Source organism: Pinus tabuliformis, chromosome 1_2, assembly GCF_031772625.1.
Source record: "Pinus tabuliformis cultivar Carrire ecotype Pingquan chromosome 1_2, CPIR1, whole genome shotgun sequence".
NCBI classification, from domain to species: domain Eukaryota; kingdom Viridiplantae; phylum Streptophyta; class Pinopsida; order Pinales; family Pinaceae; genus Pinus; species Pinus tabuliformis.
The window spans coordinates 805,762,167-805,787,664 of NC_142298.1; the positions used below are offsets into that span (position 1 = coordinate 805,762,167).

At 39.8% G+C, this 25,498-nt stretch overlaps 1 protein-coding gene across 2 annotated transcripts in view; it reads right to left on the minus strand.

The window, feature by feature from the left end:
- LOC149208346 (uncharacterized) overlaps positions 1-25,202 on the minus strand; it is a 386,202-nt gene extending 361,000 nt beyond the window's left edge. Inside the window, exon 1 of one of the 2 annotated variants that reach the window (XR_016252738.1) lies at positions 24,876-25,202. Coding sequence is in view for 1 of the 2 variants with exons in the window: in XM_089396020.1 (XP_089252146.1) it covers positions 24,876-25,044 (169 nt within the window). In the remaining variant the exon portion in view is untranslated. The remainder of the gene's footprint in view (positions 1-24,875) is intronic. The other variant, XM_089396020.1, reaches the window with a different exon arrangement.
- Between the last annotated feature and the right edge of the window lie 296 nt (positions 25,203-25,498).

Genomic DNA, 25,498 nt, shown 5'->3' on the forward strand with positions numbered 1-25,498 from the left:
CGCTCTACTAAACCCTTCTATAATCAAGTCATTGTGGAGATTGGGCATAACTCTTTCTTCGAGAATCCAATCTTGATCAGGCCTGTGGGGTTGGAAAGCGGACTCAGAGGGCTACTACAGGATGAAAATTCAAACCCTGGAAATCTGAATGCTTATAAACCCTATAGGATTTATATGTCAGATTATAGGATTTATTCATTATTATGCACTTGCATGTGTTTTGTAGGCAAAGGTAAGTTGAAGGGTATTTTGTTTTGTTTTGGGATTGGTTTCGCCAGGCAAATTTTGCATGCAGGTAGAAGAAGATTCAAATACAACTTCAAGCAAGAATTCAAGAGCAGAAGTATCAAATCAAAGGAAGCATTGCAACCGGACATCCTTTGAAGATATGACAGCCATCTGTATATTGTGAAGAAGTGTCAAGGCCAAGAGTAATCATTGTAAAGTTGTAAAAGAGTCATTTGTAAAAGTGTCATCATTGGAAGAGTCATTAATGTAAAAGAGTCAATCTGCCTAGAGTCAAAAAAGCATTATTGGGAGGTATAGGAGCCTCCGTTGGGATGATGTCATGGTTGGGTTGCAGGTCATAGTGTGATTGGGTGTTCAGCGAAAATCATTTTAAATCATATTCTGTTGTGGATCATTGTCCCTTGTACGGGAATCCACTCTCTTGTCTCATTTCAGTCATTATAAGGTGGCAGGGAGGTGCTAGGCTGGTGCATGAAGTCGCCTACACGTTGGAGCATGTGAACACTTCAGGGTGGTAGGTTGGTCTAGGATGTTGGGGCATCCATTCAGTTGACTATTGAAGAAACCAGGACATTGGGGCGTCCTTCCAGTGGGAGCTTTCTATAATTCTAGGAAGTTGTTGCTTTCATTTCAGTTGGGGCTGAAGATTAAAGAATGTATTAGAAAAGCGTTCGATGGTTTTTAACCCAGAGGGGGTTTTCCACCTAAAATTCTTGTGTCTACTGTGTTCTTTTATTTATTGTTATTACCGCAGAAACATTAATAATAATTGAAGATAAACTAATGCTCTGAAAAGATTTAAAAGTGTTAATCTCTAAGGAATATTGATTCACACCACCCCCCACCCCCCGCTCTTAGTATTTCCAACAAGAAATTGGGTAAATGACCTTACCAACCATGGACCACAGGTGGGGACCTCATAACGGCCTACCCCTCCATAATGGGCTTCGAGATGTGTCAGTGCCTCCCAAACTCCAAACGGGGATAACCAAGTATCCTATTGGGCGGTTTCTATTTCTAAAGGGGATAATATGTTCAATGTACGTCCTTTAAAAGGTGGTGGTATGTGATAGATAGGTGAATGAAGTAGGGGATGAGAATGGGCAGCTCTGGGCCACATGTTGGGGTGCAAGGGTAGCTAGTAAAAGGGAAGCCCACACTTGGGTTTACAATGTATATGAGGGAGAAATCATGGTACATGAGGTTCCCCAGCCTTGATTTTTCCACCCTTCTTTATATGCCTTTTGCCTTTTATGGTTTTCTTTGATTAACTGCTCGGGGATCAAGGCGTAAGAGCATGATGTATAAGATATAGCAGTGAATACCCCTTTTTAAGGTAGGGCGGATCATTACCCTCCAGGGAGTGGGACAATCATGGGTTCCTATATCATGAAGGAAGCTCATAGAACCTATAGGAACCAAGGTGATGGCTATGATGATGGGGTAGAGCTCATGTATTGCCTTTTGCACACGTGCTAAATGTGTTTGTCCCAACCATCTTTTGCATTTTTTTGTACATTTTCTTGTTGAATGTGGCAAAATATGATTTTATCTTTCTTTTTAGCTACATCAACTTCCAGGGCATCATTCCAGGACTAACCCAAGGTGTGGACAAGTAGAAGGGGTGAGCAAGCCCTATGTGGACCCAGTGGAGAAATGTGTACCCATGTGGGAGAAATGATGAATGGGGAAGTAATGAATGGAAAGGGGGTAATGTATGTGGATAAGGGAGCAGGACCACGCAACCAAAATCATGGTTTCCCGTAAAATACCATCCCTAAAGCCAAATGGTCAATAAAAGAGATCCCATGGGACTAGGATCCAAGGTTAATATCCAAAAGGGGTCTAGGGGACAAGAGCACAGACCTAGCCCATTCTTTCCGCCAAATCCCCCCATTAATCCAGGCCCAGAAGTGTCCATGATATGCAAACTACCATACTCAATTACCAAATGACAAGGCATACCTTCAGTTTCGTGAGGCCCACCTCAAACATACGATCATGGCAGATGGCTGAGGGACCTCATGGCTGGCTCAGGTGGCGGAGAAATGGCACAATGAGCTAGCTAGTCACTGCAAGGGACTGGTAGCTGTCGGCTGAGGACCATCTTGGAGAAAAAAATTCTCCTAGGGATATCACCCACAAAATGGTGGGTAACATGACCAATTAGTGTCGCCATTTTGCCAGAGGAAATTGTTGGAGGCTTTGTGAATTGCTTGTGCGATTTGCTGAAAGCAATTTATCTTGCAGGATCGATTTCCTGGAGGCAGTGTGTGTTGTCGAGAAGATCAATGCACATTTCCAGTGAGCCAATGCGAATTGCTAGTTTTAGGCTAAATTTATTTGCAAAGGTTTTATTTAGTCAGTAGAAGTGAAGACAATTTATTTGTCAGAGCTTCGACAGTGTTTGGTAAGCAATAGTAATAATTTTCAATTACATATTTGTTGAAAAATAATAAAAACCTCATCTGAAGAACTGGTTTTCCCCGCATTAGGGTTTTTCAGGGGATTATTTGTCCAAAAATCTCGGTGTCTATTTTATGTGTGATCTTCTCTCAGTCCTTGTTGTTTATTAATTGGTGAATTTTGCAGTTGTGTTTTTATTCAATATTTGCGGTAAATTAATTTACTGGTACAAATAATCTTTAGTAAAATATAGGCGAATAATTACCAAATTAATTGCAATAGAATTTTCACAGTGTCTACTTGAATTAAATCTAGAGTCGCATTGTCCGCAAGGTCTTGGATAGACAATGATTGGGTGCTCTGTTAAGGCACTCCTTGATGTGAAGTCATCGGTTCAATTCCCCCCCCGATCGGGGTGATATATTGGACATGATGAAGATGTAGTCTTGGCAAGCTTACAAAAAAAAATCTTTAGTAAAATATAGGCGAATAATTACCAATTTAATTGCAATAGAATTTTCACAGTGTCTACTTGAATTAAATCTAGAGTCACATTGTCTGCAACGTCTTGGATAGACAGTAATCAGGTGCTCTGTTAAGGCACTCCTTGATGTGAAGTCATCAGTTCAATTCCCCGCCCTGATCGGGGTGATATATTGGACATGATGAAGATGTAGTCTTGGCAAGCTTACAAAAAAAAATCTAGAGTCACATTAAATTCAAAGTTAAGTTGAGCATGTAAAGTCATAGGGGTCTTGTTGGACCTTAATCAACTCTTAAAAGAAACATATCCATAAAATAATATTGCAGGTGAAACATATGAAGACTCCATGAATAAAGACATAATGAAATGCAAGAAAAAGACTTTGGTGACAAGAACAAGTCCTCAAGATATTGAAACTTCAACATAGAAGAGTAAAGAGCAAGTAAAGTCAAAGTGAAATTCCAAGGAGATTAAAGACCCACAGAAATAACAACAGGCCAGTTTCAGAGGGAAACCTAGTTGCGGTATTGTGTTAGCATGGTGAAACATACTTGTTACAAAGGAGAAGCACATTGCACCCTATAGCAAAGGTGAACATAGTAAAGCTAAGGAAGAGGAGCTTAATAGAAACCACTTGCATAGAGATGTGAAAGAAGAGTTGAAGAAAGAAAAGAATGAGCGTGAAGGAGAAGCTTGCAAAGATGACACATAATATAAAAGAAATCAAAATAAGTCAAAAAAGAAAACCAACAGTAGAGCCATTGATGACAAAGATGAGGAACTTGAAAGAACATTTACAAATCATAGAGATGGCTTAGAGAGTGGGAATTGAAGCAGGTTACATAAGTGATGAAGAAGAGCTATAAGAAGACATGGAAGTAGAAGAAGAGCAGGAAAGTGTAGAAGAAAGGATTGTAAAGGCAATCATGAAGGTAAGCTCTAAACTTCAATTAGAAGTTCCTATGTATGAAGAAAGTCTCGATGTAGAAGAATTGAGTAACTGGATTGCAACCATAGATAAATATTTTGAATATGGGGAAGTGGCAAATGAAAAAAATGTTGAAAAATGTGTAACTAGGTTCGGTCTTCATAAGTATGAAATGTATTTTTTATTCTTGTAAATTATGAAATGAAAGAAAGTTATTATTATTATTTTTGGAGCATGGGTTTCATGCTCAAGATTTTTTATTTTATAGGTCAATCACCCATTGAGTGCTTCTAGGGTTTGTCCTAGGTCAAGAAGTCAAAAGAGTCATTGTCATAAGTTGAAGACCCCTTTAGGCACATTGTAACTTGTAAAGAAAAGTATTTTTGTCTTTAAAAGTGTCGGAATACCGTCCAAGACCAAGTTGGCCTGGCAGCTGGCAAGTTGACCTAAAGGAAGAGCCACGTCCACCCTTGAAGAGCCTATAAATAGAAGATGACTCGTCCTCCTTGAAGCACACTCACTCATCACTCATTCTAGCGAAGGAAGAGGAAGGAAGAGGCAGCGAAGGAGAAGGAAGATGAAGGAGACTTGTGTTTGGGCTATCTTTCTCTCACATGTGCTAAAGAGGACTAGGGTTTCTGCAGCAGATCTAGGGCATCCATCTACAAGTTTGATCTTGGAGAAAAGGAGGCAAAGAGGTCAAGCGAAGGTCACCAAGGGTCACTCTCAAGCTCTAGAAGTCAGGGAAAGGCAAGCGAAGGTCAGAGGAGGGCTCTAGAAGAAGATTGAAGTTCCCACGTGGGGCAATAGCAATTGTTGGGAGGCCGAAATTTCAGATCTACAGTAGGAGGCCGAAAATCTTGCAACAGGAGGTCAAAAAGGTACTACTGGAAGAGATTTGACTATGTTTGGCTAGATCGAAGTTGGCACATCATCTGAAGAGGTTGGTCTTGGTCTTGGAGGGTATTGGTCTCAGTCTTAAGGTCATGGAATTCATCAATTGAAGAATCTATAAGGAAGAGAAGTGATTTAAGGGTTTTCCTCTCAAGAGGAGAGGTTTTGGCCCTGGCTTGCAGCCTATATAATGTGTCATTGTTCTTCTTGTTTTTGGTAGTTGTTTGATGCTTCACACATATAATAATAAGGAACGAAGCTAATAAGTAAAAAGGAATCACAAGCAGTTATCAAGTAAATAGAATTAAACATAATCATTTCCCTATTGAAATCTCAACATGGTATTAGAGCTAAGGTTGGCTAAGGGCATCATGAAGATCTCCACTACATTGAAGAAGTTCATCAAGAAGTGTTCAAAGGTAGCAAGTTATCTCAAGAAAAACATCAAGGAAGCATGGAGTCTCTTATTCTCTACAAAGAAGGAAGTAATCAAGGAAAAGGATGAAGGTCTCTTCTCGGCATTCATTGGCACATTCCAAGACGAGAGCATTTGGGTAAAATTGATAGTGGTGCATCTAGGCACATGACAAGTCATCACAAACAGTTGAAGACTTTATCAAAGGGAAAATCTTCTTATTCAATGGAACTTGGAGATAACAAAAGTTATCTCGTAAGAGGTATTGGATCAACCTCTATAGAGCTGGAGAATGGAAGCAACATTCACCTCAACAATATCTTATTTGTTCCAAGTTTGCATAAGAACTTACTTTCCATTTCAAGTCTAGAGGATAAGGATGATAGAGTAGCTTTCATTGATGGAAAGGTTGTTGTATGGAGTAAAAACTCAAGCATAGAGAATGCTAGAGTGATTGGTATTCGAGAAGGAAGATTTTACAAGCTGATATCTCCTCTAGATCAAGCCTTGGTTCACATTGAAATTAGCCCATGTGAACTATGTCATAGAGGATTTGGTCATCTTCATTTCAAGATCCTCCCAACTCTAAGTTCCATAGTAGATGGAATACCTAAATTGAAAGAAAACCATGAAGGAGTATGTAAGGGATGTGCATCGGGTAAGAATACCAAGAGACCATTTGGAAGCAGTGCTTCACGGTCAAAAGAAATCTTGCATCTCATTCACTCTGATGTATGTGTGTTGATTTTTGAGTGGCTTGGGAGGTACACCAAGCCCTACGGTTCAGGGTTTGGAGGGCAAAGCGCCATAAGAGTCACTTGTGGGGTTGGAACCCAAGCATGGGGTTTTGCACCCATCAGGATTTGGGCCAAAACCATGAGAATTTGAGCATGAGAAAATTTGAGGTGATAAAGTTTGGTGTGCCAATTCCAACGCTTCAAAGATCGCTCAAATTGAAGCTCTAGAAATGAAGTTATGATTTTTTTAAGTCTTAAGTGTGGGTTTGCACATGAGGAGTCTAGGTCGGCTTGGTCTTAAGAAGGCATGTGACAGTTGTACAAGCCCTTGTTAGATGTTTTGAGGATCCTTCTTTTTGTTTATATATAATAGGTGAGTGGAGGTCATTTAGGCCATCCATTTGTGCAACAAAAACACAATAGAACTATTGAGAAATCTAGGGCATTAGCATTAGGTGATTTCTCTCAATTAGTAGCTTCTTGTGAGTGAATTTTTCTTCATTAGATTAGGATCTTCTAGTTGCTTAAGTTATTAGTGTTCTTCTTCATCAAACAATTACCAATGCATGAACATAAATAGACAAGAGACACAAAATGTAGGCTATCTGCCAGGGCCAAAACCTCTCACTCTTTGAGAGGAAAACCCGAACAAATTCTTCTTATAGAGATTCCAATTGACGAATACCAAGACCAAGACCCTTGACCTATTAGCCACTCCAAGACCAAGACACAAGTCCTTTTCCACCTCCTCAGTTACTCTTTCTGGGTTCCTTCTACTTCAAACTTTGTACCATAAGTGATGACACCAAACTATGGTCACTATGTTAGTCAAGGATACCGAACCTCTTCTTCAGATATAACACCAAATTCACTGAACCATATTCGCTGCCTTCTGAGATACCATCGAAACCTTCTTCCTTGTAACAAAACTGAAAGCTTTTATTACACACTTGTGACCTTCCTTCTGTGAGGCACTGAATTCTCCTAGCAGTGGTGGAACTGACTATGTATCCTTCTCTGAATATCGGACATACATGCGAACTTCATTCTGCCACTGTCCATCCATAAATCACAAATACATCTGAACTTTTGTCCCTAAATCTCCTCGTTGTCCTTACCCATCCAAATCTTGTTCTTTGGACTGGAGATCCGAACTCATCTTTTGTTCTGCCCATCTGAAAAACTCAAAGAGATGTTTGAATTTCTCTTATTGTGGAATAGGCCGAGGTCCCAATATATAGTAGTATGTCCATCATATTAAGCCGACATGAACTTATGAATAGGTGTGTCTCCATAATGAGAAGCCGACATGAGTTTGTTGCTTTGCCTTGAAGCCGACATGAAGAGGAGGAATTTGTGCTTGTCGTTGGAGGGCTATATCGACTTATATACATTTGACACATGCTCAAGAAGAGCTCTTCATACATGACATTAATTCCTAAAGGCTCACAATGGAAGCCATCTAAAAATAAAACTCTTGCTCATGAAACCCATGGAGCAAGGCATTGCAGAAATAATTTTATTCTCTTCTTTTCATCGTTTACAAAGATCATAATTACATGTCATTATGAAGACCAAAACTAGTTACACTTTTCAACAATCCCTCATAACTAGGGAGGTATTCATAATCGTATTTGGTCATTCTCAATTTGAAGAATTTATCATAAGAAGAGTCGGATTGGTAACCCATTTGTTTAGCATCATATCAACCAGCATTGTCACCTAGCAAGGCCTTGACTAATAGCTCTATCTCTCCATGAGATCCGAGCACAATGTTGGCGAGACCAATGATGTATAGACACCATAATCATTGTCTCTCAAGGTACATACTCCACCCGGGTGTTCACCAAGTATGACCTTCCATGGGACTATTCTTATCTTGGGTGGCCAACCCTCAAAGGATATCGGTCCTCCACGACTCCTCTTACTTTGTATGCCCTATCTCATCCTCAAAGAGTATCGGATGCCAAATGATCACCCAATCCTCTATTCTGTCTTCCCAATTGAAGACGAGAATAATGTGTCTATCTCTCCATCTCAATTAGGGAGAACATATCAATTCCTAAGCTCCTTCTTGGCTTAGGAATTTCAGGCTCCCTCTTAATTAGGGACCTACAGTAGCTCCTCAACCAGCTGCTTGAAGAGTTCCTTCCTTCGATGTCATGAATTTCATTGCCAAGGAGTCTTCATCCCTTGTGGCTTCTTCATAGGGCACAGACCATCCATAACATTTATCCATGAGTTAGTCATGTCATCATTCCTTTCATCAAAAAGTGATCCATCAATCTACATCTAGTCTTGCTTCATGTCATGTTGTCTTCTTCGGAAGGATCTTAAATCCTTCTACATGGTCCTCTAGGAAGACATCCATAGTTCTTCCCTTGGCAGCCTTGCATAAGCCCATCCAGATACTTGTTCAAAATAAGAAATGAACACTTTAATCAGACTTACCTTTGTGATGGTTTTTCATCATGACATCTTCTTGCAAGTATCAGCATCCTGCATACATGTTGACACATCTCCCAAAGATATCCATTGTGAAGGGTCTCCATCTTTTTCAGACTTCCATCAAAGTCTTCATATCTTTCTGGGAGATTTCTTAGTCAAATCTTCTTGGTCTTTCGGATGTTGATTGCCTTTACCATGGCTGCATATCTCACGATCTCTTCCTTCCTTTCTTCACACATTTCATTCCCAGGAGCTTCCATTCAGAGTTCCTCAATTGTAGTCAACCACCTCATGCTTCATATGAGGACATATTATGTTGGTTTCATCTAGTGTGACCCATGCCTTCTGGCAGCCTTTCATAGGAAGAGATTCATTTCCTTTGATCATGCTTCTCAAGATCGAGCAGTGATCCATGTTACCTGCAACCATACAACATGACTTTATAATATTGAATACAAGCATACATACCTCATTTATCTTTAGGTCATCTAGGCTTCTTTCAGCAGCTTCCTTGATTGAAAAGAACTTCAACCCCTTGACCTGCTTCACCTCTTATGTCATCATACCATCATCCTATGAATTCCACAAGTTGGAGTTCCTAATGAAACACTTGCTTCCACTCTAGATTGGTGAACCTTCCGATGAAGATTCCATCAATGAGTCTTGAGGATCTTGCATATCCTTATCAAGCAGATGTTACCTTTTGATGTATGATGAGCCTTGTCCTGGATGACTTCTTCCTTTCCTTTATTTTCCAATGAGGTTCTGAAGAGCTATAACCTTCATACTTAACTATCAGACATCCTTCATGTTTCCTATGGTGATGTCACGAGCTCTTACTTCTAATGTTTTTCCTCTCTCTTAGACTTCCTTCTTTCAGCTTTCTCCACTTCTTTGGTGAAATGGACTTCTTCTCTATCTTTCTTGTTATTGCCTTCTTGAGTTTAGGACAATCTTTCCTGTAATGCTCATAGCATTGAATCTTAGCTATGTTCTTGTTTCCTTTCGACAAAATGTTTGAATCCTTTCATTTGATCCTTCAACACTTTTGCCCTCAACCTGTCATCTCCTATCTTGCATAGAAACCACAAGTTGTTGAATGGGATAGCTTTCTTATCCTCATAGACATTTGTTACCTTGTTCATCAATTAGTGCATTTAGAACAATGAGGATTATCTCTTCCAGATCTTGCAATTGAGATCTTATGAAGATAACCCTTTATCCTTTGATACCTTCAATTTGTGTAGATCAGATCTAAGTGATGTGACCTTCTTTATCGCATCTTCAGAGAATAGTTCTACCAGCTTATCATATATATCTCTTTGATGTCTCTAACACTGCTATATGAGGGAACCTTTCATAAGAATCCCTTTCCATGTATTCAAAGGAGACCTTTTCATTGATATGTTCAATGGCTTAACTTTCTTCGAGGATTATGTCTATCCTCCTTTTCCATGCAAGGAATTTCAATGACCCAACCAGCGTATAGATCTCCCTGCAAAACGAAGTCATTTTACCAAATTTGATTATAGAATGAAAGATAAATTGACAAGTGAAGATGAAATCTTCAACTTGATCACTTTGAGGTGGTTGAAGAAGATGTATTAGTGCCCCTTTTTGATGGTCTTCTTCCAAATGAAAAGCCCTTCTTCAATAAAGGAGATTGCTCCTTTTATGATGTCAATGCCTTTAGATCTAGCTTCCTTTGTTGATGGTGATTGATGAGGATGTTTTGATGCTTCCTTGGATGATCTTCTTCAAGGATAAGGAGGGGATCCTTGTTGCAGTGATAGGGAGCTTGCCTTACAGCTTTTGAAGATGATGATAATGCCTTCTCGCCTTCAAGATACTTCGACTTCTTTGGTAGTGAATGAGTGCAGATCATAAATGCTTCTAAGGTTTTGACTTTCTCCAAGATGATGTGATCTTCGTCCTTGAAGTCCTTCTCTTCGATGTCTATACTTTGGGCTACCTTGCATTGTAGACTTCTAGTTGCCTTGAATTGATTGATGATCCCAAGACTTCCTTTTGAAGTAGACTTTCTTCTTCAATGTAGATCTTGATTTCACTTTGATATCCTTTAACCTTGTTTGATGCCTTCCTTGAAACTCGATCCTCGAATGTCTCTTTGATTAGATAGCCTTCCTTAACTGTCACCTTAGCTCTAATTCCATGTTGAGAAATCTAGGGCATTAGCATTAGGTGATTTCTCTCAATTAGTAGTTGCCTGTGAGTGACTTTTTCTTCATTAGATTAGGATCTTCTAGTTGCTTAAATTATTAGTGTTCTTCTTCATCAAACAGTTACCAATGCATGAACATAAATTGACAAGAGACACAAAATGTAGGCTATCTACCAGGGCCAAAACCTCTCACTCTTTGAGAGGAAAACCTGCACAAATTCTTCTTATAGAGATTCCAAATGACGAATACCAAGACCAAGACCCTTAACCTATTAGCCACTCCAATACCAAGACACAAGTCCTCTTCCACCTTCTCGATTTCTCTTTCTGGGTTCCTTCTACTTCAGACTTTGTACCATAAGTGATGACACCGAACTATGGTCACTATGTTGCTCAAGGATACCGAACCTCTTCTTCAGATGTAACACCGAATTCATTGAACCATATTCGTTGCCTTCTGAGATACCATCGAGACCTTATTTCCTTGTAACAGCACTGAGATCTTTTATTACACACTTGTGAACTTCCTTTTGTGAGGCACCAAATTCTCCTAGCAGTGGTGGCACCGAATCATAAACTGACTATGTATCCTTATCTGAATATCAGAGATATAAGTGAACTTCATAGTTCATTCTGCCACTATCCATCCAGAAATCACAGAGACATTTGAACTTTTGTCCCTAAATCTCCTCGATGTCCTTACCCATCTGAACCCTGTTCTCTGGACTGGAGATCTGAACTCATCTTTTGTTCTACCCATCCGAAAAACTCAGAGAGATGTCTGAATTTCTCTTACTGTGGAATAGGCCGAGGTCCCAATATATAGTAGTTTGTCTGTCATATTAAGCCGACATGAACTTATGAATAGGTGTGTCTCCATAATGAGAAGCCGACATGAGTTTGTTGCTTTGTCTTGAGCCCGACATGAAGACGAGGACTTTGTGCTTGTCGTTGGAGGGTTACATAGACTTATATATATTTGACACATGCTCAAGAAGAGCTCTTCATACATGACATTAATTCCTAAAGGCTCACAATGGGAGCCATCTAAAAATTTGCTCATGAAACCCATGGAGCAAGGAATTGCAAAAATAATTCTATTCTCTTCTTTTCATGGTTTACAAAGATCATAATTATGAAGACCGAAACTAGTTACACATTTCAGCAAGAACAACTCATTGGAGAGGAGACATTCTCTGTTTTGGACCGTAGCTAGGAGGCAAGACCAACGAAGAGTTTAGAGGACTATTTAAAGGGTATTTCAGGCATCCAAGGAGCTGGAGGGAAGGTCAAGGATCCTTGCTAAAAGGCCGAGGTAGAGGAGTTTTGTTGCAGGTCTGTTGGGGGCAAAAAAGAGGAAACATAATGTTGTTTTGGGTGAGTTGTAGGTGGCAACGCAGGACTGTGGTAGGTCGCAGGCCTAGCCACTCCAAAACGGGACACATGGAGGTGTTAGGGGCTGTAAAGTGCCTAAAAAAATAGCACGTGTGTGGAGAATCCTTCCTTGCCTAGGCCGCAGCAAAAGAGGAGTTGTTTGGTGACTTGTTTAAGGGTTGTTGCAACATGTTGGGTGCCCTAACCAATCACAGTTAGGAACAACAGAAAGACAACAGACTTAGAGTAGCATTTGTGTTTTGTGTTGGGTCAATGTGTTGACCAGTTTTGGATCGATTTGACTTGCAGCCTGTGGGAGCCAATTGTTGGGGTTGCCTTGGGTGTGAAGAAATCCCAACTAGGAGCAAATCTTGCAGTGATTGGATTGGGTGCCATTGATTTGGTGGTGGGCAGCGTGTTAGCTACCCAAAGTAGCCCTAGACAAGCAATATTGAAGTGACGAAGAGAGTTGAAGGTTGGGTGAAGTTTGGAGCCTTATGAGTAGCTCTTTGATGGACAAAAGAGGCTACTAGAAGGTAGATTGGAGCTCAAGTATTGGTCAGCCTAGATAGCAGATTGGATCAGCATGTGTACATGCAACAGAAGTGACTTGCAGCAGTGTTAGGTGGCAGCCCTCCTGGAGTCTTTATGTGTTTTCCTTTGAAGGACTAAGGGGTAGCTAGTGAGCAGTACGGAAGCGAAGGACCATCAGAACAAGATATGACAAAGAAGTTGTAGAAAAGTTTGTCATTGTATCTTGTATACCATAGACTGTTGTAATTTTTTTTAGGGGTGGTTCACAGACACTGGGTGGCTACTACATCCACATGAAAAATCCAAGCAAATCAACCTGAAGGGATCTACCCATCGGCCAAACAAGTGAGTCCTAACCCCAAGGGCATCAAGGAGATTTGACCCCGTGACCTCCCAACTAGCGAGGTACTTGGCAACGAGAACTCGACCAACTGAACTAACCCTTGGGTCTCCATAGATTGTTGTATTATTCAGATTTGGTTTAATATAACGAAGATTGGGTTGTACATTATTGTACAATATTTGTTAAAAATTGTGTATACTTGTGCATATGTGATTTACTGCTTTATATTTTCCGTTGTGCAAAGTAGTTCTTGTTGAGATTCTTGGTTTGGTAGCGTCAGAGATTTTAAGATTCTAACCTAGACCCACTATCGTGGAAAGTCAACATGGTATCAGAGCATGTATCAGCTACTTTAAAAGTCAATGAATCAAAGTTGTGCACAACGAAGTACAACTTAAGAGGGAGTTGGTCACATTATCGGTGACAATGTCACAGTTACAAGCTGATATCCGGTATAAGGACAGGTTGGAGGGGTTGTCCAACTATAGTCCATGGAAGGAAAGGATCAAGTTGGTCTTGCAGGTCAACATGATCTAGGAGTTTGCCGAGAAAGCCATAAAGAAGCTAACTAACCCAAAGGAGTTGGAAGTGTACGAATATTTGGATATGAGGGCGAGATTGATCATTCGTAATGGTGTGAAGGATTCCGTAATACCTCATCCATCCGAGAAGAGCCATGCCCATGAGATGTCGATGGCTCTTCAAAATTTGTTCCAAAATAAGAACGAGAACCGGGGATAAGTTGAAGTCCACCAAGATGATAAAGGGTGAGGAGTGACTTTGTATCTGACGAAATTGTCTCAGGTTAGAGATGAGCTAGTTGTCATCGGTGTGACTATTTCAGATGGAGATATGGTGAGGATTGCCTTGAAGGGGTTCACCGAGGAATGGAAGCCCTTCATCAAAGGAATCGTTGCCAGAGAGAAGTTGCCAAACTGGAATAGGCTGTGGGATAACTTCATTCAGGAAGAGTTGCAAGACAACGATCTTCATCCATCAAAGAAGACTTTAGATGATGACATGGCACTTGTAGCATGAATGAAGGGTAAGCAAAAGGACTTGAGTAAGGTCAAGTGTTTCAACTATGGAGAGATAGGTCATTTTTCATCGAGATGTCCAATGAAGAAGAAGGGAGGATGAGAAGAAGAAAGGGAAGCAGGTCGCTTGTGTTGCCACTTCTGCTGAGATAGATAATCTCACCAGGAGATTGGAGGAGGAGGACTTTGCTATGATCTCTCAATTCTCGCAGGGTACTATCGATGAGGATGGATGGTACGTGGATAGTGCTACGTCAAAGTATATGACAGGGTCACAGAAGGTTTTTGAGACTCTAGTTGGATGGGACTCGAAGTTGCACATGGTGTTGGGCAACAAGAGTCTAAAGGAGATCCGAGGATCGAGAGTTGTGCCATTCAGAATGGAGACAGGACGAGTAATGCGGGTCCAAAATGTACTATTCGTACCAGGACTCAGATATAGCGTGATTTATGTCTCAATGATCGAGAATAAGGGGTTTGAGGTCTTGTTCCAGGATGGGAAGGCAAGACTCAAGCCTAGAGGATCTAGCTCCAATGGGATTGCACTTTGAGTTAAAGAGCATGGTCTATATAGGCCAATGGGCAAGCCTATGGATCATGAGAGCAAGTGGAGCAGGTGCAGGTTCCAGAGAAGCAGGTGTAGTTGCAGGCTTCAGAGGAGCAAGTACAGGTTCCCAAGAAGAAGGTTCACCTTCCTGAGAAGAAGGTCCTTATTCCAGAGACTCAGAGGGAGTCGAGTTCTAGAGGGAGCTTGCAGATTCAGAGGGAGACTTTACAGTCCAAGAAGAGCATGTGGTCAATGGGAAGCAAGGGTGCTCCTATAGCTGCCAAGAAGGAATCATGGAGAGAGTGGAAGACATTACAGGATAAGAAGAAGAAGCAGGGTGCTTCCAGCAATGACAGTGACACTTCTGAGAGGCGTAGTTCACAGAACAGGGATTGTTGCAATTGTGAGCACCAAGAGTTGGGCGAGTGTTGCGAGTAGTGATGATGATGACGAGCTACTTCCTAGTCTTGGAAGTACCTCACTCGCTAAGAGGGAGTGTTGATTTTTTAGTAGCTTGGGAGGTACTCCAAGCCCTATGGTTTAGGGTTTGGAGGGAAAAGCGCCACAAGAGTCACTTGTGGGCTTTGAACCCAAGCATGGGGTTTTGCACCCATCGGGATTTGGGCCAAAACCATGAAGAATTTGAGCATGAGAAAATTTGAGGTGATAGAGCTTGGTGTTTCGATTCCAACGCTTCGAAGATCACTCAAATCGGAGCTCTAGAAATGAAGTTATGAATTTTTGAAGTTTAAGTGTGGGTTTGCACATGAGGAGTCTAGGTCGGCTTGGTGTTAAGAAGGCATGTGATAGTTGTACAAGCCCTTGTTAGACATTTTGAGGAGCCCTCTTTATGTGTATAAATAAGAGGTGAGTAGAGGTCATTTAGGCCATCCATTTGTGCAACAAAAACATAATAGAACAGCGTGTTGGAGAGGAGACATTCTTTATTTTGGGCCGCAATTAGGAGGCAAGACCAATGAAGAATCTGGAGGACCATTTGAAGAGTATTTCAGGCATCCAAGCAGCTGGAGGGAAGGCCAAGGATCCTTGCTAGAAGGATGAGGTAGAGGAGCTGTGTTGCAGGTCTGTTGGGGGCAGAAAAGAGGCAACGTAACGTTGTTTTGGGTGAGTTGTAGGTGACAACGCAGGACTGTGGTAGGCCGCAGGCCTAGCCACTCCAAAACAAGGCAGCATGGAGATGTTAGGGGTTGTAAAGTGCCCAGAACAACAACACGTGTGTGGAGGAACCTTCCTTGCCTAGGCCGCAGCAAAAGAGGAGTTATTTGGTGACTTGTTTAAGGGTTGTTGTAGCATGTTGGGTGCCCTAACCAATCATAGTTAGGAACAACAAAAAGACAACAGACGAGCAGCATTTGTGTTTTGCGTTGGGTCAATGTGTTGACCAGTTTTGGATCGATTTGACTTGCAGCTTGTGGGAGCCAATTGTTGGGGTTGTGTTGGGTGTGAAAAAACCACAACTAGCAGCAAATCTTGCAGTGATTGGATTGTGTGCCATTGATCTGGTGGAGGGTAGTGTGTTTGCTACCCAAAGTAGCCCTAGACAAGCAATCTTGAAGTGGCGAAGAGAGTTGAAGGTTGGGTGAAGTTTGGAGCCTTGTGAGTAGCTCCTTGATCGGCGAAAGAGGCTACTAGAAGGCAAATTGGAGCTCGAGTATTGGCAAGCCTAGAGAGCAGATTGGATCAGCCCATGTACATGCAGCAGAAGAGACTTGCAGTAGTGTTAGGTGGCAGCCCTCCTGGAGTCTCTATGTGTTGTCCTTTGAAGGACTAAGGGACAACTAGTGAGCAGTACGGGAGTGAAGGATCGGTAGGACAAGATACGACATAGAAGTTGCAACGAAGTTTGTCATTGTATCTTGTATACCATAGACTATTGTATTATTCAAATTTGGTTTAATATAACGAAGATTGGGTTGTACATTATTGTACAATATTTGTTAAAAAATGTGTATACTTGTGCATATGTGATTTACTACTTTATATTTTCCGTTGTGCAAAGTAATTCTTGTTGAGATTCTTGGTTTGGTAGCGTCGGAGATTTTAAGATTCTAACCTAGACCCAAGATCGTGGAAATTAAACAATGTGACCCTATGACTCCTAAATCTCTTGGAGGTCATCTATATTATGTCACATTTATAGGTGATCATTCAAGAAAGACCTGGGTTTACTTAATGAAAACCAAGGACAAAGTATTTACAAAATTTCAATAATTCAAAGCTGAAGTGGATAACCTTATAGAAAGAAGAATCAAGATACTAAGATATGATGATGGAGGAGAGTATACATCCAAGGAGATTATAGCATTCTGTAAGGATTTTGGGATTAAGAGGGAGTTGATAGTCCCATATAATCCCGAACAAAATGGAGTTGCAAAACGAAAGAATTGATCCATTGAAGAAAGTGTAAAGGCCATGTCACAAAGATCTACCAAAACTTATGTGGGGAGAAGCCATGAAGGCAATATATATTCAAAATTGAAGTCCCCACAGGTCGTTGGACAACAGGACTCCTGAAGAAGTATTCACTGGGGAGAAACCTACTGTAGATCATCTTTGAATCTTTGGGTGTCCCAAATATATCCATATACCAAAGGACAAAAGGAAGAAGTTGGATCCATCAGGCATGAGAGGAATATTTGTTGGCTATAGCAACTCCTCTAAGGCTTATAGAATCTACATAAAGGAAGGACACCATATAGAAGTAAGTTGAGATGTCATATTTGACGAGAGTATCGCATTCAAGAAATCCAAGGAACTTCCCATGGACTCTGATGACGAAGAACTTCCAGTATTTGAAGAAGAAGTTAACAGGGAAGAAGAAGAATTTCATCATGAAGATGAGGGTCCCAGTGAACCCATTCAACCTGTGGTCCTCCCCGAATCAAGAAAGAGACCAAATTGGTTGAAATCTACACTACTTGATGCAGAAGGTCATGGGGCAGCAAAAGGCTCATTTAGAGAAAGCAAGAAACCGAAGAGATATTCTGGGTATGCTGCAAGAAGAATTGCATCATGAAGATGAGGGTCCCAGTGAACCCATTCAACATATGGTCCTCCCCGAATCAAGAAAGAGACCAAATTGATTGAAATTTACACTACTTAATGCAAAGGGTCATGGGGCAGCAAAAGGCTCATTTAGAGAAAGCAAGAAACCCAAGAGATATTCTGGGTATGCTGCATACATGAAAAAGCTAATAGAAGTAGAACCATCCACTTTTGAAGAGGTTGTCAATCATCAGGAATGGAAGGATGCCATGAATGAAGTGTATCATTCTATAATGAAGAATGGAGTTTGGGAGATTGTACCTAGGTCCAAAGACAAATCTGTGGTGACTTCCAAGTGGATCTATAAGATCAAACATGCGACAGATAGAAGTATAGATAAGTATAAGGCAAGATTTGTGGCTAGGGGCTTCTCTCAACAAGAAGGCATCGACCATGAAAAGATATTTTCTCTAACAACAAGGTATACAACGATTCATTCATTGGTCTCTCTAGCAGCATCGTTTCTGAATGGCACAATTGATGAGGAAGTTTATATAGAGCAACCCTTGGGATTTGAATTAAAGACAGGAAGGCATATTTTTGCATATTGAAGAAAGCATTATATGGCCTCAAGCAAGCTCCAAGGGCATGGTATGCTAGAATGGATGCATACCTACAAAGAATAGGCTTCACAAAAAGTTTTGTTGATCCAAACCTTTATATCAAGGTTATAGATGGAGAACCTGTAATCATTCTTATGTATGTAGATGATCTTCTCTTAACAGGTGTAGAAGGTCGAATTGAAGAATGTAAGAAGCAACTAGCAGCAAAATTTGACATGAAGGATCTAGGGTTGATGCATTATTATTTGGGACTAGAAGTCTTACAAGGACTTGATGAAATTTATCTAGGTCAAGGAAAGTACGTGATCAAGATGTTGAAGAGGTTTGACATGATGGATTGCAAACCTATGACCACTCTGATGATCACAAACTTGAAGAGACTAAGGAGTTCCAAATCAAGCCCTGTAGATCCTTCCAAATATAGACAATTGATTGGCTCACTAATGTACTTAGTGAATACTCGACCAGACATATGTTTTGCAGTAAACATTCTTAGTCAATTCCAAGTGGAGCCAAAGCATGATCATTGGATAGCAGCAAAACAAATATTGAGATATCTGCAAGGGAGTATCTGCTACTGCTTGAAATATGATAGGAGGAATGATGTCCACTTGATTGGATATACAGATTCTGACTAAGGAGGCAGCGAGCAGGATGGAAGAAGCACTACAGGAGGATGTTTCAATTTGGGGTCCTCCATGATCTCATGGATGAGCAGAAAGCAAGACACAGTTGCTTTGAGTAGTGTTGAGGCTGAGTATGTTGCGGCTTATGAAGTAAGAAAAGAAGCGGTTTGGTTAAGAAAGTTGCTATCTGACTTATTTGAAGGACCAATGGACCCTACAGTGATACATTGTGACAACACCAGTTGTATACGATTGTTTGAAGACCCAGTATTCCATGGAAAGACAAAGCATATAAACAACAAGTATCACTATATTCGGGAACTAATACAAAATGGTGTGTTACAACTACAGTATATCTCCACTGATGAGCAGGTGCCTAACATATTTACAAAATCTCTTCCTAACAAGAAGCTTGTATACTTGAGAGACAAGCTTGGCTTGGTTGATATATCCTCCCTAGTTGAGAGGGAGAGATAGGCACATCATTCTTGTCTTCAGTTGGGAAGACAGAATGGAGGATTGGGTAACCATCTAGCATCCGATACTCTTTAAGGATGTTATGCAACTAGCTCACAAAATAGAAGAAAAGATAGGTCAAAGACTTCAAAATCAACCTCTTCGAGGGGGAAACCCCCTTTACATTACACAAATGAACAATGCTTCAATGATACAAATGATAAGACCTCCTTTCTATATATAGGAGTCTAAGGGGTCACAATATAATCAGAGTCGACATAACAATAATAATGTAAAGGCACAAAAATAACAATAGCGGGCTTCTATGGGGCACAATAATAACAATATCGGACTACATGGGCACAAAAATATAATAAGGGGGTTGCACTAAGGGGCTACACTAGCAATATAGGGACCTAACATGACCCTCTCCTTCAAAAAGTGTTGTCCTCAATGCTTAAGTAGTTCTAGATGCTTCTGTATAAAATTATCATCCTCCCATGTGGAGTATTCAACGAGTAAGTTCTTCCACATGATGAGATACTCTGAAATTGATCGAATTCGTAACTGTCAGGTTCTTGATTCTGTGACTTCTTCAGGTTCCAATATGATTTTTCCTTCCTTGTCAAATTCTTATAATATTGTTTGAACTGGGAGCTTGTCATCTATAACCTTCTTTAAGCATGAAACATGGAGAACTGGGTGCACTCGGGAAAATGCAGGAAGCTCCAATTTGTATGCCATAGTATCAATCTTTTGCAACACCTTGTAAGGACCATAGTATTTTAGTGATAATTTATTATCCTTCTTAGCTTGCTTGAGGGACATTTGTTTGTATGGTTGCAACCGTAAAAATACCCAGTCGCCTACATCAAAATTTATTTTGTTGCAATGTTGACTTGCCTGTTGTTTCATTCGATTTTGCACCAAAGTCAAGTTATCCTTTAAGAGTTGGAGAACTTGTTGTTGGTGCTCGATGTGATCTTCCACTACTTGAACCTTAGAATGATTGTCCAAGACTTTTTGGAGATCTAGAGAAATAGATGATTTCGTTGTTTGAACTATAGTGAACATATTATGCCCCGTTGTTCTTTCTTTAGAAGCCTTGTCATGCCATTAGAGTTGATTATCTTTCTTGGTTTCCCTGCGATACCCCTTAATTCAACTTCCTTTTCTTCCCAAAAAAAATTCAAGAAAAGTTCTTCAAAATTGAAAGCTATCGTCCCCAAAGACTGTAACCATTGGACTCCTAGTACAACATCGGCACCACCCATTGGAATGGAAAGCATTAGACTATTCAAGACATACTCTCCCATGGATAGCTTGATATTATGGCACTTTCCAAGATAAGAGTAGTCGTGGACCGATATTCTTTGAGAACTAGCTATCCAAGACAAGAATAGTCCAAAGAAGGTCATACTCGATGAACACTCAAGTGGAGTACCTTGAGAGACAATAATGATGGTGTCTATAAATCAATGGTCTAGCCAACATTGTGCTCTGATCTTGTGGAGAGATAGAGTTGCTAGTCAAGACCTTGCTATGTGACAACGTTGGTTGATATGATGCTAGACATATGGGTTACCAATCTGACTCTTCTTATAAGATATCTTCAAATTGATAATGTCCATGTACCTCTTATGAATAGCTCCCTAGTTAAGAGGGAGTGCTGAAAATGTGTAACTAGGTTCGGTCTTCATAAGTATGAAATGTATTTTTGATTCTTGTAAATTATCAAATGAAAGAAAATTATTATTATTATTATTATTATTGGAGTATGGGTTTCATGCTCGAGGTCTTTTATTTTATAGGTCAAGCACCCATTGAGTGCTTCTAGGGTTTGTCCTAGGTTAAGAAGCCAAAACAGTCATTTTCATAAGTTGAAGACCCCACTAGGCACAATGTAACTTGTAAAGAGAAAAAAAAATTGTCTTTAAAAGTGTCGGAATACCCTCCAAGACCAAGTCGGCCTAGCAACTGGCAAGTCGGCCTAAAGGAAGAGCCATGTCCACCCTTGAAGAGCCTATAAATAGAAGAGGACTCGTCCTCCCTGAAGCACACTCACTCATCACTCATTCTAGCGAAGGAAGAGGAAGGAAGAGGCAGCGAAGGAGAAGGAAGACAAAGGAGACTTATGTTTGGACTATCTTTCTCTCACACGTGCTAAAAAGGACTAGGGTTTCTGCAGCAGACCTAGGGCATCCATCTACAAGTTCGATCTTGGAGAAAAGGAGGCAAAGAGGTCAAGCGAAGATCACCAAGGGTCACTCTCAAGCTCCAAAATTCAGGGAAATGCAAGTGGAGGTCAGAGGAGGGCTCTAGAAGAAGATCAAAGTTCCCACGTGTGGCAACAGTAGTTGTTGGGAGGCCGAAATTTTAGATCTGCAGTAGGAGGCCGAAAGTCTTGTAGCAGGAGGTCAAAAAGGTGCTACTGGAAGAGATTTGACTATGTTTGGCTAGATCAAAGTTGGCACATCATCTAAAGAGGTTGGTCTTGGTCTTGGAGGGTATTGGTCTCAGTCTTAAGGTCATGGAATTCATCAATTGAAGAATCTATAAGGAAGAGAAGGGATTTAAGGGTTTTCCTCTCAAGAGGAGAGGTTTTGGCCCTGGCTTGCAGCCTATATACTGTGTCATTGTTCTTCTTGTTTTTGGTAGTTGTTTCATGCTTTACACATATAATAATAAGGAACAAAGCTAATAAGTAAAAAGGAATCACAAGCAGTAATCAAGTAAAGATAAATTAATCATAATCACTGCCCTATTGAATTCTCAACAAAAATGGTGATGTTTACTATTACAAGATTGAAAGGACGTGTCTCGTTATAGTGGGATAGCATTCAAAATGAAAGAAGAAAGAACAGAAAGCAACTAATTATATCATGGAAAAAATGGTAGCTAAGTTGAAATCTAAATTCATGCCAAGAGATTACAACACACAAATGTTCAAGAGACTTCAAAATTTGTGACATAAGGAAATGAACGTGAAATATTATACAAAAGAATTCTACAAGTGAACTATAAGGGCAGGACACATAGAAGAAGATGTGGAAAAGGTATCAAGGTATATAAATGGTCTAATATTCATCATTCAAGATGAGATTTATTTTTTATCTCCAAGAACTGTGCAGGAAGCATACCAACTTGCACTTAAAGCAGAGGAAAAGTTGTCAAGGAAACAAATTCAGCATCCAAGAGATAGGTGCAGCTATTTCAGAGGTAAAAGGCATCATGATGACAACAATTCAATTTATCTTTATGAGGGAAGAGAAGGAAGTCCTCAAAGTCAAAATAAATGTCCAAGGGAAGGTCATCAATACAAAAGAACATCACATTCAGAAGGTAAACATTTTTGTGGTAAGTGTTTTACATGCAATGAATATGGTCATAGATCTTATGAATGTCCAAATTTTCTATATGAACATCATGCTAATCAAATTGTCCTAGCTAAAGATGGAGAAAGTGTAGGATCTTCATTGTTGATTAAAAAGAAACTTCTAAATCCAAATAAAGATATCAAAGAGCAATTACAGAGAAAGGCTTTGTTTAAAAGTTAGAACCACCTGGAAGTCAAAAGGTAAATGTTGCAGAATTATTTTTGAAGGTGGTAGTACAGATAATTTAGTATCTCTTGAAATGGTTGAAAATTTGGGTTTGAAACAATTTGTTCATCCTACACCTTATAAAGTGTCATGGTTACATAAAAAACATCGGATTTTCGTGAATGAACAATGTACAATAGAGTTAAGATAGGCAGCTATCAAGATGAAGTACTTTGTGATGCAATATCTATGGATGTTTATCATGTTTTATTAGGTAGACCATGGCTATTTGATAAGAAAGCAATTCATGATGGGAAGAAAAATACATACACCTTTGAAAAAGATGGTGAGAAACATTCATTGCTACAATTGAAGGATGAAAGTGCAGCAGTAATTAAGTTCTGAAGATGAGTGATAAGGAGTTTTTGAAGCAGAGAAAAGAAGATGAGGTGTGATATACATTTCTTGGAAAGCCAAAGACAATTCTTGTAGACATTGAGGTAACTAATTTGCCTTTTGAAAATCAGATTTTGTTAAATGAACATGAGAATATGATGACCACTGAATTGTCCGGTAAAGTGTTGATGAGAACATATATAGATCATCCAGTAATATCTACTGCAAAAGAGAATTTTCAAAAAGAGGTTGTGATGAAAGGCAATAGTGAAGAAATTGTAACAAGTGAACAACAAGAGAATGAAAAGCAAGAGGTTGTCTTGAGAGACAACAAGGGGTTTTGTGTGAAAAAACTCTAACTGATGTTGAAAACAGTATGAGTGGAGACTGTTATAAGCAGGTTCTGGAAGAGAGAGTAATTGGGGATCTGAGAAAGGAAAGCAAAAAAAGCAATACAGGTACAATTTCATACATATGAGACACAAAATGAGGTAGTGGACCGTACATATCTGAAAGAAAGACAAAAAAAAATAAGGAGACAACTTTCTTTCAAGTTGTCCTGGCAGTTATCTACATGGCAACCATTGTGATGGCTTAGGGTGGACTTCAAAAGCCTAATGAACAAATTGTTTTCTTTAATTTGTTTGCTTCATTTTCAGGTGTAAACAAAGAAAACAATAACATGTTGAAGATGAAAACTGAAAAAATAAATCATGAAAAGACTTTAGTTATACAGAAAATATTATCATGTTTTGATCAATTTCAAGAAAGTTTGCAGATGAAAAAACTAAAGTACAAATGAGAAGTAAAGCAGGCCTACATCCAGCAAATAAACCTTGGGATCCCAGAGAAAAATATTTGAAGAAAACATTCTATTTGGTAGATGCACCTGAATTTATTTTAGACATTCAAGTGAAGGCGGCAGTAATGAAGACTTTATGAACAGGAGACCATGAAAAGTTTTTGTTCCTGGGAGTTTGGTGCAGGAGCATCATTTAAATTCTTATTTTCCTGGGTTGTAATAGAATCTAGAGCTTTCTAGATTGATCTACAAAGGTATGAGATTGTTTCTTCTTATATCATGTAATGTAACCAATGTACTAAGTAAGCATATAGTAGAAGGAGTTGAGTAGTTTTAGGGATATTTATAAATATTTAAGGGATTGGATTCATATATTTAGAGGAGTTGTGTTGTTTTCAGGATAGTTATAAATATTTAAGGGATTGGATTTGATATTTTCTAGGAATGGAGAATACGAACCAAACTTTCATGATTCAAGCAATTCCTTATTATTTGTATAAATACATTTGTTGTGAAATGAATGGGTACCCAAAAATGATTAATCAAAATTTATAATATTTCTGAGTGTATGGTCTGCATCATAGTGCAGGACACGAAATGTTTCAGATAAACACATATTCTGTATTTTTGCTCTCGACAACATGACAGCTCTCAACGCCCGTGACCACTTCAAATGGGTTGGACACAGACCTTAAAATACGCATCAAATAAGCTCAAATGGGTCCGAGAACTCCATTCCTATAAGGATGATCATGTGGGAACTAATCAAAATGAAACAAACAAAGCCTTCGAATGGAAAAACAAAATGCTGTTATTACCAACAGTAAACACGAATGCTGTTATTACCAGCCATAACTGCGTTGGTATAGAAGTTTTCTTGCTGTAGATGGGAAAGAACTTTGGGGTTCGATCTGGAGTCGTCTCTGAGCCAGTAATATTGATCATTTCGAACATCTCCAAACATCTCCATGATATGATCCATTTTCTCCGCAATAGGAGGGGTCGGGATCGTCATATTTGACCTCTGGGAAACACTTGACTTTGACAGTGCTAGTGTTTTGCGCAGAATACTCGGCTGACTGCTGCGCAGAAATCGGGAATCCGAAGCCCAATATGCAGCTCTTCCAATTTGCAGCATGAGATTGTTTCAATTTACTTAAATAGCAAGTAGCAAGTGACTTCCTAGGGTTGGGTGCTTAAAATAGCAGGTCACTTGAGTTTTAAAATAAAAATAGCAGGTCACTTCTTCGTAGAGTAGGATGATTTTGACGGAAATGCGGGTGTTTAAGACGGATTACGTTTCGGCCAGACTTACCAAAATAGGCGTGAGAGTTTGCTGGCCACTGGCATGTAGTCTATAGTGTTGTAAATTGCATGAACTGACATTTTGGTTTGGCATGGGAGTGAATTTGCATGCGTTTTGACTTATCAAATTATTAGTTTAATAATGCGGGTGAAAAGAAAATTAA